We start from the raw sequence: 16,813 nt of genomic DNA, 5'->3' as shown, positions 1-16,813 counted from the left end.
AATAAAAGAAAAATAAATAATTAAGAGAAAAAAATAATTCATTTTTCATTTCCCCAGAATTGCTTCCTTGAGAAAAACAATTTCATTTCTGTGTCACAAATTGAGAGAATAAAAATGTACAGAGATTCTCTGTACATAAGCATGAGCAAATAAAAATAATTGTAATCTATCCATTCTCATAGTTGGTCCACTGCATTAATTTATGGAGCTCTGCCTAATTCAAATATAGATCTTTTTCTAGAATTTCATGTTCATTTACCTTACCATTACTATTTTAAAAGGAACTTTTATTTCATCTTTCTTTCAAATGTATGTACCAAAGCTTATTTGTATTTTGCTAAATTTTTATTTGCAGTAACTTTAGATTTTTGGAATAGTTGCAAGGTTATATAGTTGCAAAAAAATAGTTTACCTTTTATCCAGCTTCTTCTAATACTACCATCTTACATAACCATCGTACAGCTATCAAAACTAAGAAATTAATATTGGTACAATACTATTAACTATATTCTAGAGACGCTATTTAGGCTTTTACATTAATGTCCTTTTTCTGTTTCAAGGGCCAATCCAGAATACCATATCACATTTAGTCCTTATGTTTCCCTAGCCTCTTCCAATCTGTGACAGTTTCTTGGTCTTGACACGTGAAGGGTAGTGGTTAGGAACTTTACAGAATGTCCGTCAATTTGGGTTTGTCTAATGTTTTCTCAAAATTATACTGAGTTTATGGATTCGGGGTAAGGACACCACAGAAGTGATGTGTCCACATCATGTCATATCAGGGACACATGATATCAACATGACTTCTTACTGGTGGTATTAACTTGATCCTTTGATTAAGTTAACCAAGCTTTTTAGTAATTCATAAAAAGATTAATGTTGCTACAGAGTTAGACCCACCCTTAAGTAACCAAAAATATATTTCATCTAATGATTTAATGTTCTTTAGGAATCTGGTGCCTAATCCTGGACTCTTAAATAATGGAAAGGCATAAGATTTGGGGCCTCAATATCTGAGTTCAAATCCTATATCCACTACTTCCTGGCTTTAATTCACAATTTCTATGTTTCAATTCCTTTACCTGAAAAATGGGGATAATTATATTTACCTCAGAGAGTTGTTAAATGATGTGTGCATCACATATTATAACCATGAAACACCATACAAATATTGTTGCTATTATGTTTAAGCTTTTCAGTTGCTTACTGGGCATTTTTTTTTTCTTACTTCACAAAAAGCCTTTCATAAGTGGTGTGAGTACCTATATGAAAAAGCCTGCTGAATCTCGGAAATAAAATGCAAAAGCCACGAGTATGAAATGATAAAAAGGTCCCCTGAGAGTACCAATCTGTTTTCCACCTCTGTTGGATCTGTAAACACAGCAATGAGACTAGGTAAAGAAACTGTAAATACTACATACACGTTTCCACAAGTTAATCATTCAGAAACTATGCATACTTGAGTCAATGAGGGAAAAGCACAAAATAATTTGATTATATTTCTATACCCTTCAAAATGAGTATGAACTGCTGAAAAAAAAATTTCCATGACTGCTAGTATTTAATATCCAACTAGAAAGCCTCTATTTCAATGTTTGAGAAACATGTCATTGCTATGTTAAAAGAGAAACCACTACTTTCAGTACAATAGATGCCTAACTGTGAATCTTTCTTGTACACCATGTTAGAATGTAAGCTCATTGAGGGCAGAGCTACTTTTGAATCTACTTCAGTGAACTAGCACTCAGTAAATATTAACTTTTCACTGGAGGTACTTTGTAGGGCTTACTTATGATCTCTGAACTAAGACAGTAACTTAACGTGCTGCTGGCTCTGGTTTACAAAATAAGCAGATTAAGCATCTTCTTTAGAGCACCAGTAATGTCAGAGTAAACAAAACAAAAACTTCTTTAAAGAATTTAATATTTCAGCCAAAGCATTGAAGTAGTCATTATGGGAAAAATCAGAACTTTGTTGGGCTTCTTTACACTTATTTTTTTAGTTTGTTTTATTTTTATTTACATATGACGTGGGGTGGTGGGACATTAAAATCTTTTCAGTGTTTAGGACCTCTAAAAATCTTAATCCAGCTCTCCATGCATCTTAAATTACCATAAGTTTTATTTACTCAAATATCCAGCAAAAGTATTTTATTTCATGAAAATTATAACACATGTATACCTATACTTTACATAATGAGTACAGTTCAAGATTCTTCCTCACTACAGTATCTTCTCTTACCAAGAAACCATAATAAATGCTAGAAGACAACTCTCATAAATTGGATTAATACCAGTTATCTCTTATCAGCCAACAGTGCTACTATGTCATCACACCCTCTAGCTGTGCTAAAAAATTACAGAGTAAGTTGCAAGAATAGTCTAATTGTATTATTTGTGGTATTTACTGGTATAAGTGGATCCTAAATGTTCTATCTGAAATGTCTAAATATATGCAAGAAAAGGGAGGAGTTAATTTCTTGTGTTGCAGTTCACGCTTGATTCACAATTCAAGTTTAGTTACCTAAGAAAAGAGCTCTGGTTATTTTTTTCCTCAACAGTTCAGTTAAAGAAAACACTGCCAGATTCTTCCCAGTTTCAACTCTCCCTTTACCTACCAGCAGGTCTGTTGCTAGATGATTATCCAGATATTTCTGGTGTGTATTGTTGCTGGTACTCCCATTATGCTTCAAGGAGCTGGGTACAGATGTTGTTTGAGAACGTGCTTGCTAGAGGCCGGTACTAATTAGACTTTGTCATTTTTTTGCTTGGTTTCATTTTGACCGCTGGGTGCATCATGCAACCGTGCTGGATATTTTTAGGAGCAAAAACTATAGAAAGCAGTAGTTAATTAATCTTACATAGCTAAAAGAGGAAGTTAAAAGTACAGAGAGAACTGGTGTCTCGGATGATTGAAATAAACCATTAGGGAAGAGACTATTCCTTTACATTTAGACACCCTCCTCCCCCACCAAAAAAGCCCCCATCTAAGTAGTCAAAGAGAGTACTTTGGCAATAAAGAAATGGCCTTGTTGCAAAACCCTTCCCAAGACTTACTTTAAATTTTGCTTTAAAATTAATCGCTTTTCTCCCTTTCCCCAAAGAAATGGAATATTTCACAGTTTCGAGTCCATGGAACATTAAGGTTTCAGAGTTCGTCATGATTTCTTACCTAAACCATGTCTCTAGTTTTCGCAAAAGTCAGTCTATAAAAGACCTGTGCTTTTTCTGAGCACTGTTCTTGCTCAGTCCGGGTCTCTCCCTCCAGCCCCACGGCCACCTCTGCCCACTGCGGTGCTGGGCGTGGGTCTGGCAGGTGCGAGGCCGAGGCCCGGGGCTGAGAGGAGGCCGAGCGTACACAGCGCGCGCCCCAGAGGAGGCGGCGGCAGCGTAGGCCTGGCCGCCCGAACTCGGAGAGCCGAGCGGGGGAGCGCGGAGGCGGGCCGGCCTGCCCCGCCAGGCCCGGGGGAAGGCTCGCTCCGCGCCAGCTCGCTCTCCGCCTTCAAGCAGCCAGCGCCGCCGAGCCTCTAAGGCCCTGCGGTTCTCCGCAGCCGTCTTAATGAGCAAGGCTCTTCCCCTCACCCCCGCCCCGCCGGGCTCGGGGCAGCCCGGGGTTTCGCCTCGCAGATTCCATCCCGCCCGCCAGCCGGAGGACGCCAAACCCGGCTCTGCGGGGCCGAACGCCGCTCCAGCCAGGGCCTGGCCGCGGGGTTGGCGGGCGGGAGGCAGCGCAAGAGACGCAGGGAGCGAGGCCGGGAGCAGGCAGGCGGGAGAGAGGGTGCGGGGCCGGGGGCGGGGCGAGCGCGAGCGCCACCAGGGCGGAGGGCGGGCGGTGGGCGGTGCCCGGCCTTCCCGCTCCCGCGGCGCTGCAACTCGGCCGAGCCTCCTTAAAACTCTGCCGTTAAAATGGGGGCGGGTTTTTCAACTCAAAAAGCGCTCAATTTTTTTCTTTTCAAAAAAAGCTGATGAGGTCGGAAAAAAGGGAGAAGAAACCGGCACCGTCTCTGCAGCGACAACAGAAGCAGCAATTGTTTGAGGGAAAAAAGAAACAAGGGAGGGAGGAAAGGAAAAGAGCAGAGAGGGGGACGACGCGCAAGTGCCTGCAGGGTTGAAGGGAACAGGGACCGGCGATTTGGGGGGACCAGCTACAAAAGAAACTGTCACCGGGAGCGCTGCGGCTCGGGAGGAAGCAGCGCTGCCCCGCTCGGCTCCAGGGCGCAGCTGGCTGGCGGCAGCTACCCTGCGGGCGGCATAGGCTGGGGGCGCAGGCTGGGGCACGGCGAGAGGTTGGCGAAGTGGCACCGGGCGCCGAAGCCGCTAGGCTCTCTGCGAGAGGGCAGCGCGACTGGCTGCGCCCTGGGACTGTGGCGACTCCCCATTCTGAGAGCCTGGCCTGCGCTTCCCAGGACCCTCCCGATCTCCAGAGGCCCTCAGAAAACCGGGAGAGGAAGGAAAAGACGGCGGCGGCAGCTCAATGAGCGTCTACAGTAGGAAGTCTGAACCGGCTTGGTCGTAGGCGGGAAGTCACCGGTGGGCTGCCCTGTGCAGCCGCGATGCTGCCGCGCGCTGCCGCAGCAGCCCGGGCCCCGTAGACGCTTCCCGCATCGCTCTTCCCCGTCCTCACGCTGCTGGGAGTCCCGGGACCCGGCGGGGCCGGCATGACCCGCTTGCCGGGGGCCCGCCGCGCGCCCGGCCGTCTCCGGAGACGCGCGCCGAGCCTGGCTCCCACGGCCTCTGCGGCTCGGCGGGGCTGCGGCAGCCCGGCGGGCGGGCTCCGGAGCCTTCCCGCGCGGCGTTAGCCCTCGGCTCGGCCCCGACGCGAATACAGGCTCCTCCGGAGAAGCCGAGGCCGCTGAGGAGTCGTTACAACCTGTAACTCGAGGGCCACGGAACTGCTACTCCTGTTTGCCTTTGGCGATCGTCTTTAACCCCCGGAGCACGTCAGCATCCAGCCACTGCGGCGCTCTCCCTGCAGCGGCGGGCTCAGGACTACCCCTTGGGCGAGACGGATGGACACCGAGCCCCTCCGAGGACCTGCCCCTGCACTTCTGGCTCTCGCGGCTCAAGTCACCACCGTGAACAAGGGTGGGTTAATACCTTTTCCTCCCCCCAAATGTCTTTTCTTCCGCGGTATTTTCTGCCGTGATGTAGTCCCTTAAGTCTCCGCACACATTCCTCACAGAGATCTGTAGTGTAGGTACGTGACAGCTCTGCCTACATTTTACGTCCACAGTAATTTACCAGGAATATATGTGTGTCTGTGTGTCTCTCTGTTGAATCACCAGAATTCTTCATAGGGGTTAAGCTAAAAAGCGAGGAGCGGAGCCCCTCTCCAATGGCTCAGTTTTGCTGAATAATCACGTGTGAATCGAGGGGCGGGCTTTTGGCAGGCAGATCTTACTAGTATTTACTACCAAGCTCTACTCCAGATTAACCATCCCAGTCCTTCTGTCAGTCTCCGATGCCATCATGCAGCCTGGTTAGGAGCAAAGGAAAGGGGAAAAAGAAAAACAACTAATTCATCTTTTCCCGATCGTCAGGACCCTAAAGAATGGCCGAGCCTTGGGGGAACGAGTTGGCGTCCGCAGCTGCCAGGGGGGACCTAGAGCAACTTACTAGTTTGTTGCAAAATAATGTAAACGTCAATGCACAAAATGGATTTGGAAGGACTGCGCTGCAGGTTGGTATCCAGCGAGGTGGGGAAAACAGGTCAACAATGTTGCCTACGTGACCCGGGTTTCTAGAATATCAGCTTTTAAGCTTTCAGGGGTACAAAATTTCACTGTTTTTAAACCTAGTTGGTTGCCATATTTTATATCTTTAAGTGGGTCCAACTCCCTAAAATGACGTACTTTGAACAAACTCGTCAAATCCAGTAACATCCTCGATATCAAGTGGGTTCCAGGTTTGGTCTTAATTTTTGGAATGTTTTTGTGACGGTGGGGATTTTAAAGTAGTCGTAGCAGAGCCAAGTTTTTTGGTGTTTTTTTTTTTTTTAGACAGCTCTGTAAACACATTATTATGATTATTATTTGAAGTAAATACACTGCTATTAGTGGTTTCCGTACTTTGCTCCAATAATTGACTTTAACGTTAATTTTCTTGACTACTGGCGAGGGTGTTTTTCCTTCAAATGATTCAAGTTTTGACAAACGACCTTTCCTCGTTTGGAATGGGTGGCCTGGGCACGGGGACAGGATGTACATTTCACAGTTAATGTAATACCATCCACCCATTCAGGATTGAGGAGGAATAAAAAGTTGAATTTTCTAATCAGAGCTCAGCTTGTAGTGTTTTTGTCTCTGCGGTCATGCCGTGGTATGTTCTAATTTTCAGTAATTAGATTTACAAGAAACAAATGAAACATGTCTAGCTGCCAAGTATTGTACCTGATAATATTTTTTCCTCCTCTGAATGCTATCATGTAAGTTAATTGAAAGGCATCGAAACAGAAAAATGGCAAAGTAGTCTCGAATAGTTGCTTTATCAGAGTTCTGATGATATTCTTATGAGCTATTCTTATTCGGAAATGCAACACTTGAAGCTGTTTTTGAAAATCCATTGGGGAGAGGGTTTTTAGAGTGCTTTGTTTTAGTTATAAGAATTAGAAATTTAAGTGTCAGAAGATATGCTATTAAGAGATGAAGTCCGGACAGTCTGTACATTTTAAATCAGATTACACCAACCTTGCAAAAATTTCAGTATTAAGGGAGTTTATGCATAGATACTAAGTTATTTATCTTGTTATTTCAGGTAGATTAAGTGGGGAAAGGAATTTTTTTCTTTTTCGACCTAGTACTTTTTAACAGGTTCGGTGATGATAGCAATGCCACAATACACATTCAGTTAAATATATTGAAAAGTTTCCTATTGAAAACTCAAAAGATTATACAAATCTCACAAAGAAGGAGCCACTTAACCCATGTTCAGAATAAGATCTTACAGGACTTTTGACGAACAGGAAGACTGGGAGATTAATACTGCAAAAAAAAAGTTTTGACAAATTTTTAACACAACTCTGCAATCTTGTTTATATTAAACATACTTATCAAGATACTAACACCCACTTATTGTGGCTTAGTCCTAGTACATATAATGAAACACACACACACAGGAGTCTCAAGGCTTATTTTCAGTATGTATAATCCTGAGTCTGAAGTTGTGTCATAACTCAAGAAAGAACTTTCTTTCAAAACAATTGCTAATATTACTATTATTTTCTGTGAAAGATGGCAAATTTTCTTCTACAATTATGTTTATTTAACTCAACTGCAAAGGCTTTCCCCCCCTTCCTAGTGTAAGCTTTTCAATTAGGATAATATCAAAGGCCTTAATCGTACATTTGCTTCACAAAGACCCAAGGTGTGTCTGTCTCTTATTTTTCCTAGTCCAGGTCCATAAATGTGACTAAATCTTTAGAGGCGCTTGTGGCAAAAATTAGATTGTGTTAATTTTTAATAACCAAAGAATATATTTCACTGAAGTTCTTGAAAAATAAATTATGTATCATTTTTACCACTGCCCCAAAGGAAGGGCTAAAAGTCAGCAGGGTTTTATCAACAGGGAAGCTTAATATCTTGGCCATCTATGTAGTTTGCATTTATAAAATATTATCCATTCTAAATGTATTTTATTATATTACTTAATTTGTGATTATTTTTAAACAAACATTTTAAAGAGATAGATCAACTTCGTATGTATTTTCCAATGGATTATACTTCATTTCACAAACGTTTGAGTGCCTACTCTGCAATCTATTTATTATAAATTTAGATTATTATGAGTATACCTAAATATAAATGAAGCCAGTTAAAACGCTGAAATTTTCTGGCATGTTAATGAGACTATATTTTTTCACAACTAAATTATATGTATTGTATAATTGTATGCTGCTCAACAAGATATTTTCTAATTATGAGAGCTTAATAGAGACCTCTTATTAGAGTGAAATATGTTTAAACAATAGTAAATAAGTCTTTGTCATGTGAGTTATTTGTATGTTGATAGCAAATTTTAATATCACACTCTAGCTTAAAAGATGTTGGCAGTTTACAAATAGCTATTCCTAAATGCCTGATTAATAACTGCAAAAGAAAATAAGATGGGCTCACCAGTTGATTGTTAAATGGGCTCAAACCACAAGAAAAAGCTGCCTGTGTCCTAAAATACACATTTAATATCTTATTTTCTCTTCTTTTGCTCACTCGAAAATCAGGAGGCTAGTCAGAACTTTAAGAAACAATAAGTAATATAGTGTGATGGCTGTTTCATTCTTTTCAAGAACAGTTGCCATACAGTCATCTCTTATCTAATACACAGCATATCATGAACTTAGTTCTAGATAAATCAATATCATAAGCAATGGAGAACACAGTGGCTCATTACACACCTTAATAATCAGTAACATTTTAAAATACCAAGTGAAGGATTCTAAGCACTGAGTACACCTAGTAGTCAATATGAAATAACTTGCAAAAAATATATATATTTTTTTTAATTTAGAAATTTAAGGCTATATCTATTTGGAGAGAACTTGTAAAAATTAATCATTTAAGAAAATATCAGGTTTGGATTTTTAATAGATCATTTTTACACTAGGTGTAGTCTGATGTGTGGAAACACTTCTTTGGGCATTTAAAGAAACCCACTCTTCCTATTTCTTTTCAGTAGCTATTTAGAAAACAAATTTTCCCCACATTTGATTTTCCAGAATTAATACCCCAGGCACATTTTATGAGCATGAACAAGCAACAAAAGGAGACTCTTACTTAAATCTCAAATTCCGTTTCTTTTATTTAATAAATTCATGAAATTACACAACTCTCCATGGGATATACAGAACTGAGTTGTCAGTGAATTTTATACAAGTTGGATTAGTTCTATTTTATTGATAGTTTATCCTACTTTTGGGCCCGTTTAAGATATTCTATCATAGAAGCTCAATTTTTAGAAGCTTTCTCCTACCTTTACCTACTAGTAATTTCTTTCCTGCAAATGAGCCCTTCAAACCTCATCATATGGGTCCTCCCCAAGCACTCCTTCACCAAAAATAAATAGTTACATAAATAGAAGGAGAAATGGGTATTTTAAAATATTCTTGTGGTAGGAGCACTTGAAGGATTCTACCGTTTTTTCTTCTTTTCTAGGTTATGAAACTTGGAAATCCCGAGATTGCCAGGAGACTACTACTCAGAGGTGCTAATCCCGATTTGAAAGACCGAACTGGTTTCGCTGTCATTCACGATGCAGCCAGAGCAGGTTTCCTGGACACTTTACAGACTTTGCTGGAGTTTCAAGCTGATGTTAACATCGAGGATAACGAAGGGAACCTGCCCTTGCACTTGGCTGCCAAAGAAGGCCACCTCCCAGTGGTGGAGTTCCTTGTGAAGCACACGGCCAGCAAAGTGGGGCATCGGAACCATAAGGGGGACACCGCTTGCGACCTGGCCAGGCTCTACCGGAGGAACGAGATCGTTAGCCTGATGGAGGGAAACCGGGCGGAGGGAGCTGCGAATCTGCAATGAGTGTGGGGAGGGCTCTCCCACACTACGTTCCATTTTGCCAGTTAATTGGTTGCTGTCCTGTTTTATTATCATTTGTTAAAATTCAATTTTGTCATATTTTAAGCCTAGTTAAAGCTTCTGATATTACTAAGCAGAAATCTTACTACAGGATTACGAATATATTTAAGCAACATCTTTTTCACCTGCAAAATTCTGAGTTCTAACATGTAATTGCAAATAGCTTTGCCTTTCTTCTGAATATTTTATCTTTCCTTGACTATTTCCTTGCTTCTCCCTTTGCCCGTCTCAATACCCAACTTGGAGATTTTGTTTTAAAAATGGTTTGTCCTGATGCTTCTTTTGCCTAATTAAAACTCTTTTTGAAAACAGGACAATGTTTTTCTGTGATTTCCACTCATCTATAACCCCCACATAATTTGCCACTGGCTAAGGAGAACTGTACTAAAAGATCCTGATGTTTTAAGTCTTGACATTAGAAAAAGTAGACCAATTGCAAAACTGGACATATCCTATTGATGACTCAGTTATTCTTTTCTTCCTCTCCTCATGCCTCCCCCCAAAGATTTTAATTGGTGGCTAATATTTCTGCTTTAAAACAGAATAAGAACATTTTTTGAAGATCAAACCTGAAATTATTTCAGTGTGAATTTATCCTAATGTTCAATTTTCCCTTTTTCTCAAAGTTAAGTTCAATAGTGGAAAACAGGGTTCAGAAGTAGCGATCTGAAAAGAAATATATGTTAGCTCTAAAAGCCACTTTTAAAAGAAAATGCCACCTTAAAAGTGCTTCTCATTAGTTGAGTTTTTTAAAAAATCACAAAATGAGACAATTGGTTAAATAACATGTTTCCTAAAATTATACCATAAGTGTACTAAGTGTAACACTGGCTTTTTCTCTCTGAATGTCAGAAATGTAAAATTACAAATTGTTTATGTATTAAAATATAATGTAAATACCGATGTTTAGGGGATAAAAAGCTCAGCAAGAAAAAATATGTAAATTACAAACAAGGGTCACAACTAATTTAGTGGCTTCAGTATAATAAATAGAAACTTCTACAAGAAATACATAGGCCACTCCTAGATATAGTACCTGATTCCCACAAAACTTTTTGGGAAAGGCATATAAAATCTTTTTAAGAATATATTTAGTCAAAATGAAAAAAATTTTTGAATGGAATAGAAACATCAAACTTCCAAGAGAGTTTTCCAGCATGTACTACTTACTCTGTCATTTTAATTAAAGATTTTCACCAAGGGATTTCAATGCAGTTACCATTTATAAATTTATAAATACTTAATTCATCATCTCTCACATGAACAAAGGTGTTTTATGTGAAAGTTCTCTCCTTCTACTTCCTAAGCTCCCTTGCCCTTGTTCTAAAAAGAACAAAATACTTCAAGGTTTATTGAAGGACATGGTTCTGATGCCCGCCTTAACAAGGATTGGAGTGGTTGCAGGCAAGCGGTTTCCAATAATTTAATTTCCATGATAGTATAAAAGAATATAGGAGAAAAAGGTTATTCCTTTTCATTTGGCACTAAAGTTCACCTTCCGTAAGTGCAACAAAACTTCCACTTCTGCCACCTCTAACCGCAAGTTACTGAACAAATTTATTTTTGACCGCAACATGAAGTTAACTTTGAAACATTTATTTTAAACTTTAGAAAATAGTAAAAATTGAGATGATTTGAAGGAAAAAGTGCTGCATTTTAGATTTAAAGACTACAATCAATATACAAAATACACTGGTTGAGTAACGTGAATATTTTCTAAACACAAGATTTATTAAAAAATAAATACAATCCTTCTTACAAATCGCAACCGTAAAAATGGACGTTTCTGAATTTAAAGCCGAGTTTAAGGGACTTTTCAGTATCCACCCAGTCTCAGCATTACAATTTCTCTTTAGAGATTTCAAATATAAAGACGTAGGACGTTCACAAAGCTAAAGAGAAGTATTTCTGCAATTGCTTTGTTCTCAAGTGGTCGGAGCACAATAAGGGGAGAGGGTGCTCTATCTCTCTCCTCATCAGCCTAAAATTTGCTAGGCATTAAAACATCACCACACTTCTCTCGCTCTTCGCAGGAAATAGCTTTACTAATCTAAGTATTTTAGAAATGAGTTATGTGGTCCCCTCTAGGAAATATGAAAAGTCATTATTCAATCTCTCAAAAACCTCGACAATATTCAGTAAGACTCTTGAATATGCCGAAATGTATAGGATGGAAGAAACGGAGCTGCTGAGTTTGATGGGGTCTAGTTTGCAGCGAGCTGAGGTGGGGAAGGGTCTGAACTTTTCAGATGCAGACTGGGGAGGCAAGTGCTAATTAATACAGTGATCAGAGCCCCAGGGGAGGACGCTATAGAAAGGATGGAGGATACTAAGAAGGATGCGCTCTCAAATTCAGTTCTTCACTGCATCCGCTTCCACGTCGGGGACACAGGCTCGGCCTTTGCCCAGTAAACTGAATCCGGGCTGACATCTGGGGGGTGGGCGGAAGGCACTCACAGGACCTCAGTCCACGTTCTGGTCCCCAAGCCACTAAGCAAACTGCATTTTACCACATTTCAATAGTGAATCAATAATTTTCTGATAAACACTGCGGATCTCGCAAGGGTGTGATGAGCTCGTACACACACACAACGCTGGGATTAATAAATAGATAAAAGAATTCTGTCCCGGGAAAGCAATTCAATTGGTAATATTATAAATTCCCCTTATCATGTTGATCAAACGAACGTTGTGGAATCCGTGGCCCGGGACTGGTTTCGAAATCTCAGTTCCCAAAAAGGTGTTTTCGGCTTTTGCCGGGGTTAGAAGTAATAGTCCAGAAGCGCTGGAAGATCACGGTGCTGGAGCGAGAAAGGGTCGTACTCGCAGCCTTCCTGACTGCCCTAAGTGACCTTCATCAAAGTCTACGGATGGGGAGAGTCCCTGTCTTGGTCTCTCGAGAATGTTTTGATTTTACACGACAGTTCCAAAATAACAGATCCACGCAGGGACCTAGTGAGAGGCAGAAGACCATCTTTCAGCCTGAGACCTGCGGTAGAGCTCTGTCCATAGCCAACCCAATCCCTCTATGGAGGGGCTGCGAAGACATCCTTTCTGTCCCTTCGAAAACTCTCCAGACTTCAATCGCAGCTCCCGGCTCCCTAGTGAGGAAGCTGGAGCCCAGAGCTCCCTCAGGGCGCGCAGAAAAGCCCGGGGTGGGGGTGGGGGAGTTTCAAAACCGTTAGCTCGCGTTGTTTTTTTTTTTTTTTTTTCCCTCCCTCGCTAAGGTTTCTTTTCTTTTCTCTTCCTGTCCAAATATTTCAAATTTCCGCGCCTTAAATAACAGTCTCCTTTTATTTAGTTAGTTTCCTCGGCAGGTTTGGCCGCCCGCTTGTCTCTGCCCCCCAGCGGGCCCGGGGCGCCTCGGGCGCCTCGGTGCAGCCTGCAGCCCCTGCGCGCTGCCCCCGGCCCAGCCTGCGCCGCCCGGAGCGCGCCCGCCGGAGCCACAGCCCCCTCTTGCCGCGACCTCGCCTGACCTGGCTCCCCGGGCACCCAGAGCCAACTCAGGCCGCCCCCCGCCCGGACGCCTGTCTGCCTCCCAGCTCGACTTCCCTCCCCGGACTTTGGAGCGTCTTCTACTTTGGGGTTTGGATCCCGGGCGCCCTGGAGCGGCAGAAGGGCCGCGGCGATAGGAAAGCAGCGGAGGAGGCCAGTGGCCGGAGCCTGCCCCAGCCCCCACCCCGCGGGTAACCTTGGAGGCGCCCTCGGAGTGAGTGTGTGCGCTGCTGCGCCAGCCGGCTGGGGCGAGCGGGCGCACGGCGCAGCGGGCAGGAGGCGGGAGCTGGGGGCGGGGAGGGGGAGCGGGCCCCGGCGCCTCCCGGCCGCCGCCGCAGCGCCGCGGGAGCTGCAGGCTACCGGGGCGGCCAGGGTCCCCCGGCCCTGGCCCTCAGGCAGCGGTCCCCGAAGAGGCGGCGGCCATCCCACTGGATGGTTCCGGCGACCTGTGCCTGAGGACTAGGGCCGGAGGGCGCCGTGGGAGCAGGGCAAGTGGGCCGGTGAGTGCCTAGCTCTCTGCAGAGGTGAGCTGGCGGCGGGACGCGGCGCGGTGGCTGGAGCAACTCCATGCCCAATGCCAATGCCAGCACTCCCTCCTCCTCCCCCCATGACAGCTGAGGACAGCCGGGCTCCGAGCCTCGCGTCCAACTGCGAGGAGGCAAACGCCTCTCGGGCTTCTCAGCCCCTTAGACTGTTCCAGAAGTTGCCCTAGGGTGTTGCCTTTCCCCCCATAAATTACTAGACGTCCAGGAGTGAAAATGGATGTTCATTCGGAAAGACCCTCAGCGTGAAACACCGAGAAGTGCAGGCCCGCCGGGACTTTGGGTGGGGCTGGGGTGCGCAAATCGCCTAGAAAGGGTCTTGGTTTTTCAACCCGGAATAGATCCGAAAATCGAGTTTTGATCTTCAGCGATGCTTCAAAAGAATAAAACCTCCCCAGATCTAGATATTGGCTTGGCAAATTAAGGTTCCAGTGCAGTGTTTTGCCATCTGCCATAGAAACATTGTGCGAACTTCAGGTGTTAGGATGTGGGTTTGGAATTTTCTGTGCTGTCTTTAATCCTCAAAGACATTAAATAACAGCATGGTAACACACCCGGCAAGCGAGCAAAGGTTATCCTTACCACCACAGCACCTGCAAAAGCACAAGTGGAACTCACATATTTTGCTTTCTGAATTCTAAAATGGCTTCTGAACCTTCCAGAGGTACCAGCACATACGAGGAGGGGGACGGGGGACGGGGGACGGGAGAATTTGTACGTTTCTGAAAACTACACAGATATTATTACACTTCAGTTGTTCCACCTCACCTCTCTGTCCCAGCCCCCATCCTCATTGGTCAAGGAAGAATTTTAGTGTAGGCCTATTCAATAATTCTATATACAGCCTTCTTCTCTTCCCTTACCCCCCCCACCAAAAAAAAAAAAAGAAAAACAGTCAGCCAAAAGCATCAGCTCTTTTGGGGAGGAAGTAAAAAAACCACCAATCCTTATCCAAACTACCCGTCATTTCTTTTGAGCACTAAAAAGAAATTCTACATACAACTAATACTACGAAAGAAAAAATAATTTTTCACAACCTCAAACGCATTCAATTAGTATAATTAAAGTGATATTAATTATCTTTTAACATTTAGATAATGGGACACTTTCTGGAACTGATAGGTGAAAAGCTCAAAAATCTCCATTGAAATGTTTGGAGATGGAAGCTTCTGCTCTTCTTTATATTTTGTCAATATAGCAGTTATGTAGGAAAAAAGTGATACTTTATCTTGACCATATAAAACAGTGTCATGCTGACGAATTTTATTTTAGTTATATGCCTTGGTTTTTCAGATTAGTTATATACATAGTGAAAGTTCACATATAAAGCAAAACTGACATTTTTTAATGTTAAATTTTTAATTTAGACATGCAACCAAATTGTCATAACCATATTAAAATACAGTCCACTCCCCTGTTTCTTCTAAGTGTACAGTTTGCACAACTTGCTGATAAAGAAATCTGCCCTGAGTTTAAAATGTATGCCTTGGAAACATGATTTCCTAAAGTAAAAAATAACTCACTGCTCTTTAGGAATAATTATTCTATAATTTGGCTATTCTGTGTACAGCTAATGTAACAGCATCTCTTTCTTTTACGTTTTGGAACTATTGTAAAAGCCATTTGGGCCCAAATAGTTCTTGTTCCATAGTTTTCTCTCTCAGACATTTTTACTAAGAAGTGACTGTCCTCAATGATGCAGTAGCATTCTGATGCCCATTCTGCTAATTCAGACCAAACTTACACAGGCCATTTGAAAAGGAACATGCTTTTCTTCTTTTGTGAAAGTTTAGAACAGATCTGAATGAACGTTAGCATTTGAAAGGCCTAGAATAATTAATTTGTAAATCAGTTATTATAGTGTGGTGATGATTCCAGATGAAATTTTTAAAATTACATATATTAGAAGAATAAATGGGATCAAATTATTAAATTAAACAGCATTTGGTGATGATTAATAGTACAATATTTCCTATCTCTGTATTAAAATAAGTGATAGTGTGTATTGTGTTATTATTTTTAACTGTGAAAGATAATATTATATAATAATCACAAGATATAAAAGTAATTGATTGTTCCAGAGTCTCTTTTTCAATGTTAAGTAAAATATAATGAAAATACAGAATGTTTTTTTAAAAAGTACTTCACTATACTATCACCTATATTTTTGGCTGTCCTCATCTTTTTCTTTTTTTACTTGTTCTGTTTTTTTGCCTCGACATTTTAGGTAGTGAGCAAAACTAGCATGTAGAAAGAGCTTTCCAATTCTCCTTTATTCCTGCTTCCTCAGCCATCTAGATTTCTCAATTCACAAACATTACTTCAACTTTAAAAATCAAGTTTTGTGATGCTAAAAATTATTATTCCCATTAATTTAAATTTATCACAGCTCTTTCAGTGAAAAAGCATTCAATCTGTGTTTTATTTAAAATAAAGTTAAGTGAAAAAAGTGTGAACATTAGGTTTAGCAAGTGTGTATTTATATATTGAATATAAATTAGTTGGAATCTTATAACTATTGCTACTATATGCTAAGATTTTCAGTGTGGAACCAAGATCTAGAAAATGTTACAGTTAATTTCTGGTCTTCAGAAAATAGCAATGTATTTTAATTTCCTATATTAGGATATGGCTAATTGTTTTAACTAATAAAAAGTTAAAATGTTGATACTTAATAGAAAAATATGAAGAGAGAACTATGATATCAGATCCAAAGCAATGTTTTTTAAAAATAAATTACTCCTACTGGTAAATCGTATATTTTAATTGTAGTGTTTATTATTTTATAGTCAAATTTTGCACTTGGCATATGGACCAAAATTATCTTTGTTTATCTATAGGCATGTAGTTGGTATTATGCAGGTAATCAAAATAATACTTTGTGGTCCTGTCCTATATGAGTATTTTTATGTATATATGTGTATGTTTAGATAGTTCTTACTAAAGTTCAATACTGAGCAAACAGATATTTTGAACAAATACTACCAATTTACTTCACATTACTATTTTTAAGATGTTAAATTATGATCTGCTACAGAAATATAAACTGTTAATTTTTTAGATATAGGTGAGATCACTTTCATTAATGAGCTAGGGAAAGATTTAAATTAAAATCTTAGAAGTGAGAACACTGATGCAGGTCCTAGTTCTACCTAGGTTATTGTTTCAAATTCTTGTCATGAGGCAAATATATATG

General features: G+C 41.3%; 2 protein-coding genes and 1 long non-coding RNA gene across 5 annotated transcripts in view; 2 read left to right on the top strand and 1 right to left on the bottom strand.

Annotated features, from left to right (window-relative positions):
- FAF1 (Fas associated factor 1) overlaps positions 1 to 3,808 on the bottom strand; it is a 472,901-nt gene extending 469,093 nt beyond the window's left edge. The window contains exons 1-2 of one of the 3 annotated variants that reach the window (XM_005607066.4): positions 3,172 to 3,808; positions 2,618 to 2,830 (exon numbers count right to left, since the gene is read on the bottom strand). The gene's annotated coding sequence lies outside the window, so the exon portion shown is untranslated. The remainder of the gene's footprint in view (positions 1 to 2,617; positions 2,831 to 3,171) is intronic. The other 2 variants (XM_070260008.1, XM_070260010.1) reach the window with 2 other exon arrangements.
- Positions 3,809 to 4,884: 1,076 nt separating this feature from the next.
- Positions 4,885 to 9,897, top strand: CDKN2C (cyclin dependent kinase inhibitor 2C). Its single transcript, XM_001492327.5, has 3 exons — positions 4,885 to 5,084; positions 5,540 to 5,679; positions 9,146 to 9,897. The coding sequence occupies exons 2-3, from the start codon at positions 5,551 to 5,553 to the stop codon at positions 9,521 to 9,523; spliced, it is 507 nt and encodes a 168-aa protein (XP_001492377.1). The 5' UTR covers positions 4,885 to 5,084; positions 5,540 to 5,550; the 3' UTR covers positions 9,524 to 9,897.
- Positions 9,898 to 12,861: 2,964 nt separating this feature from the next.
- LOC138923146 (uncharacterized) overlaps positions 12,862 to 16,813 on the top strand; it is a 109,245-nt gene continuing 105,293 nt past the window's right edge. Inside the window, exon 1 of the long non-coding RNA XR_011436358.1 lies at positions 12,862 to 13,289. This is a non-coding gene — a long non-coding RNA (uncharacterized lncRNA). The remainder of the gene's footprint in view (positions 13,290 to 16,813) is intronic.

Source organism: Equus caballus, chromosome 2, assembly GCF_041296265.1.
Source record: "Equus caballus isolate H_3958 breed thoroughbred chromosome 2, TB-T2T, whole genome shotgun sequence".
Lineage (NCBI taxonomy): Eukaryota > Metazoa > Chordata > Mammalia > Perissodactyla > Equidae > Equus > Equus caballus.
The sequence above is the reverse complement of the archived record's forward strand: the minus strand, read 5'-3'. Positions and strand labels throughout refer to the sequence as shown.

What these genes read in the sequence shown, in the direction of transcription:
- CDKN2C (XM_001492327.5), top strand. Translation starts at nt 5,551, where the DNA reads ATGGCCGAGCCTTGGGGGAACGAGTTGGCGTCCGCAGCTGCCAGGGGG. An exon ending in TTGGAAGGACTGCGCTGCAG is followed by an intron (nt 5,680 to 9,145) that starts GTTGGTATCCAG and finishes CTTCTTTTCTAG; the next exon opens with GTTATGAAACTTGGAAATCC.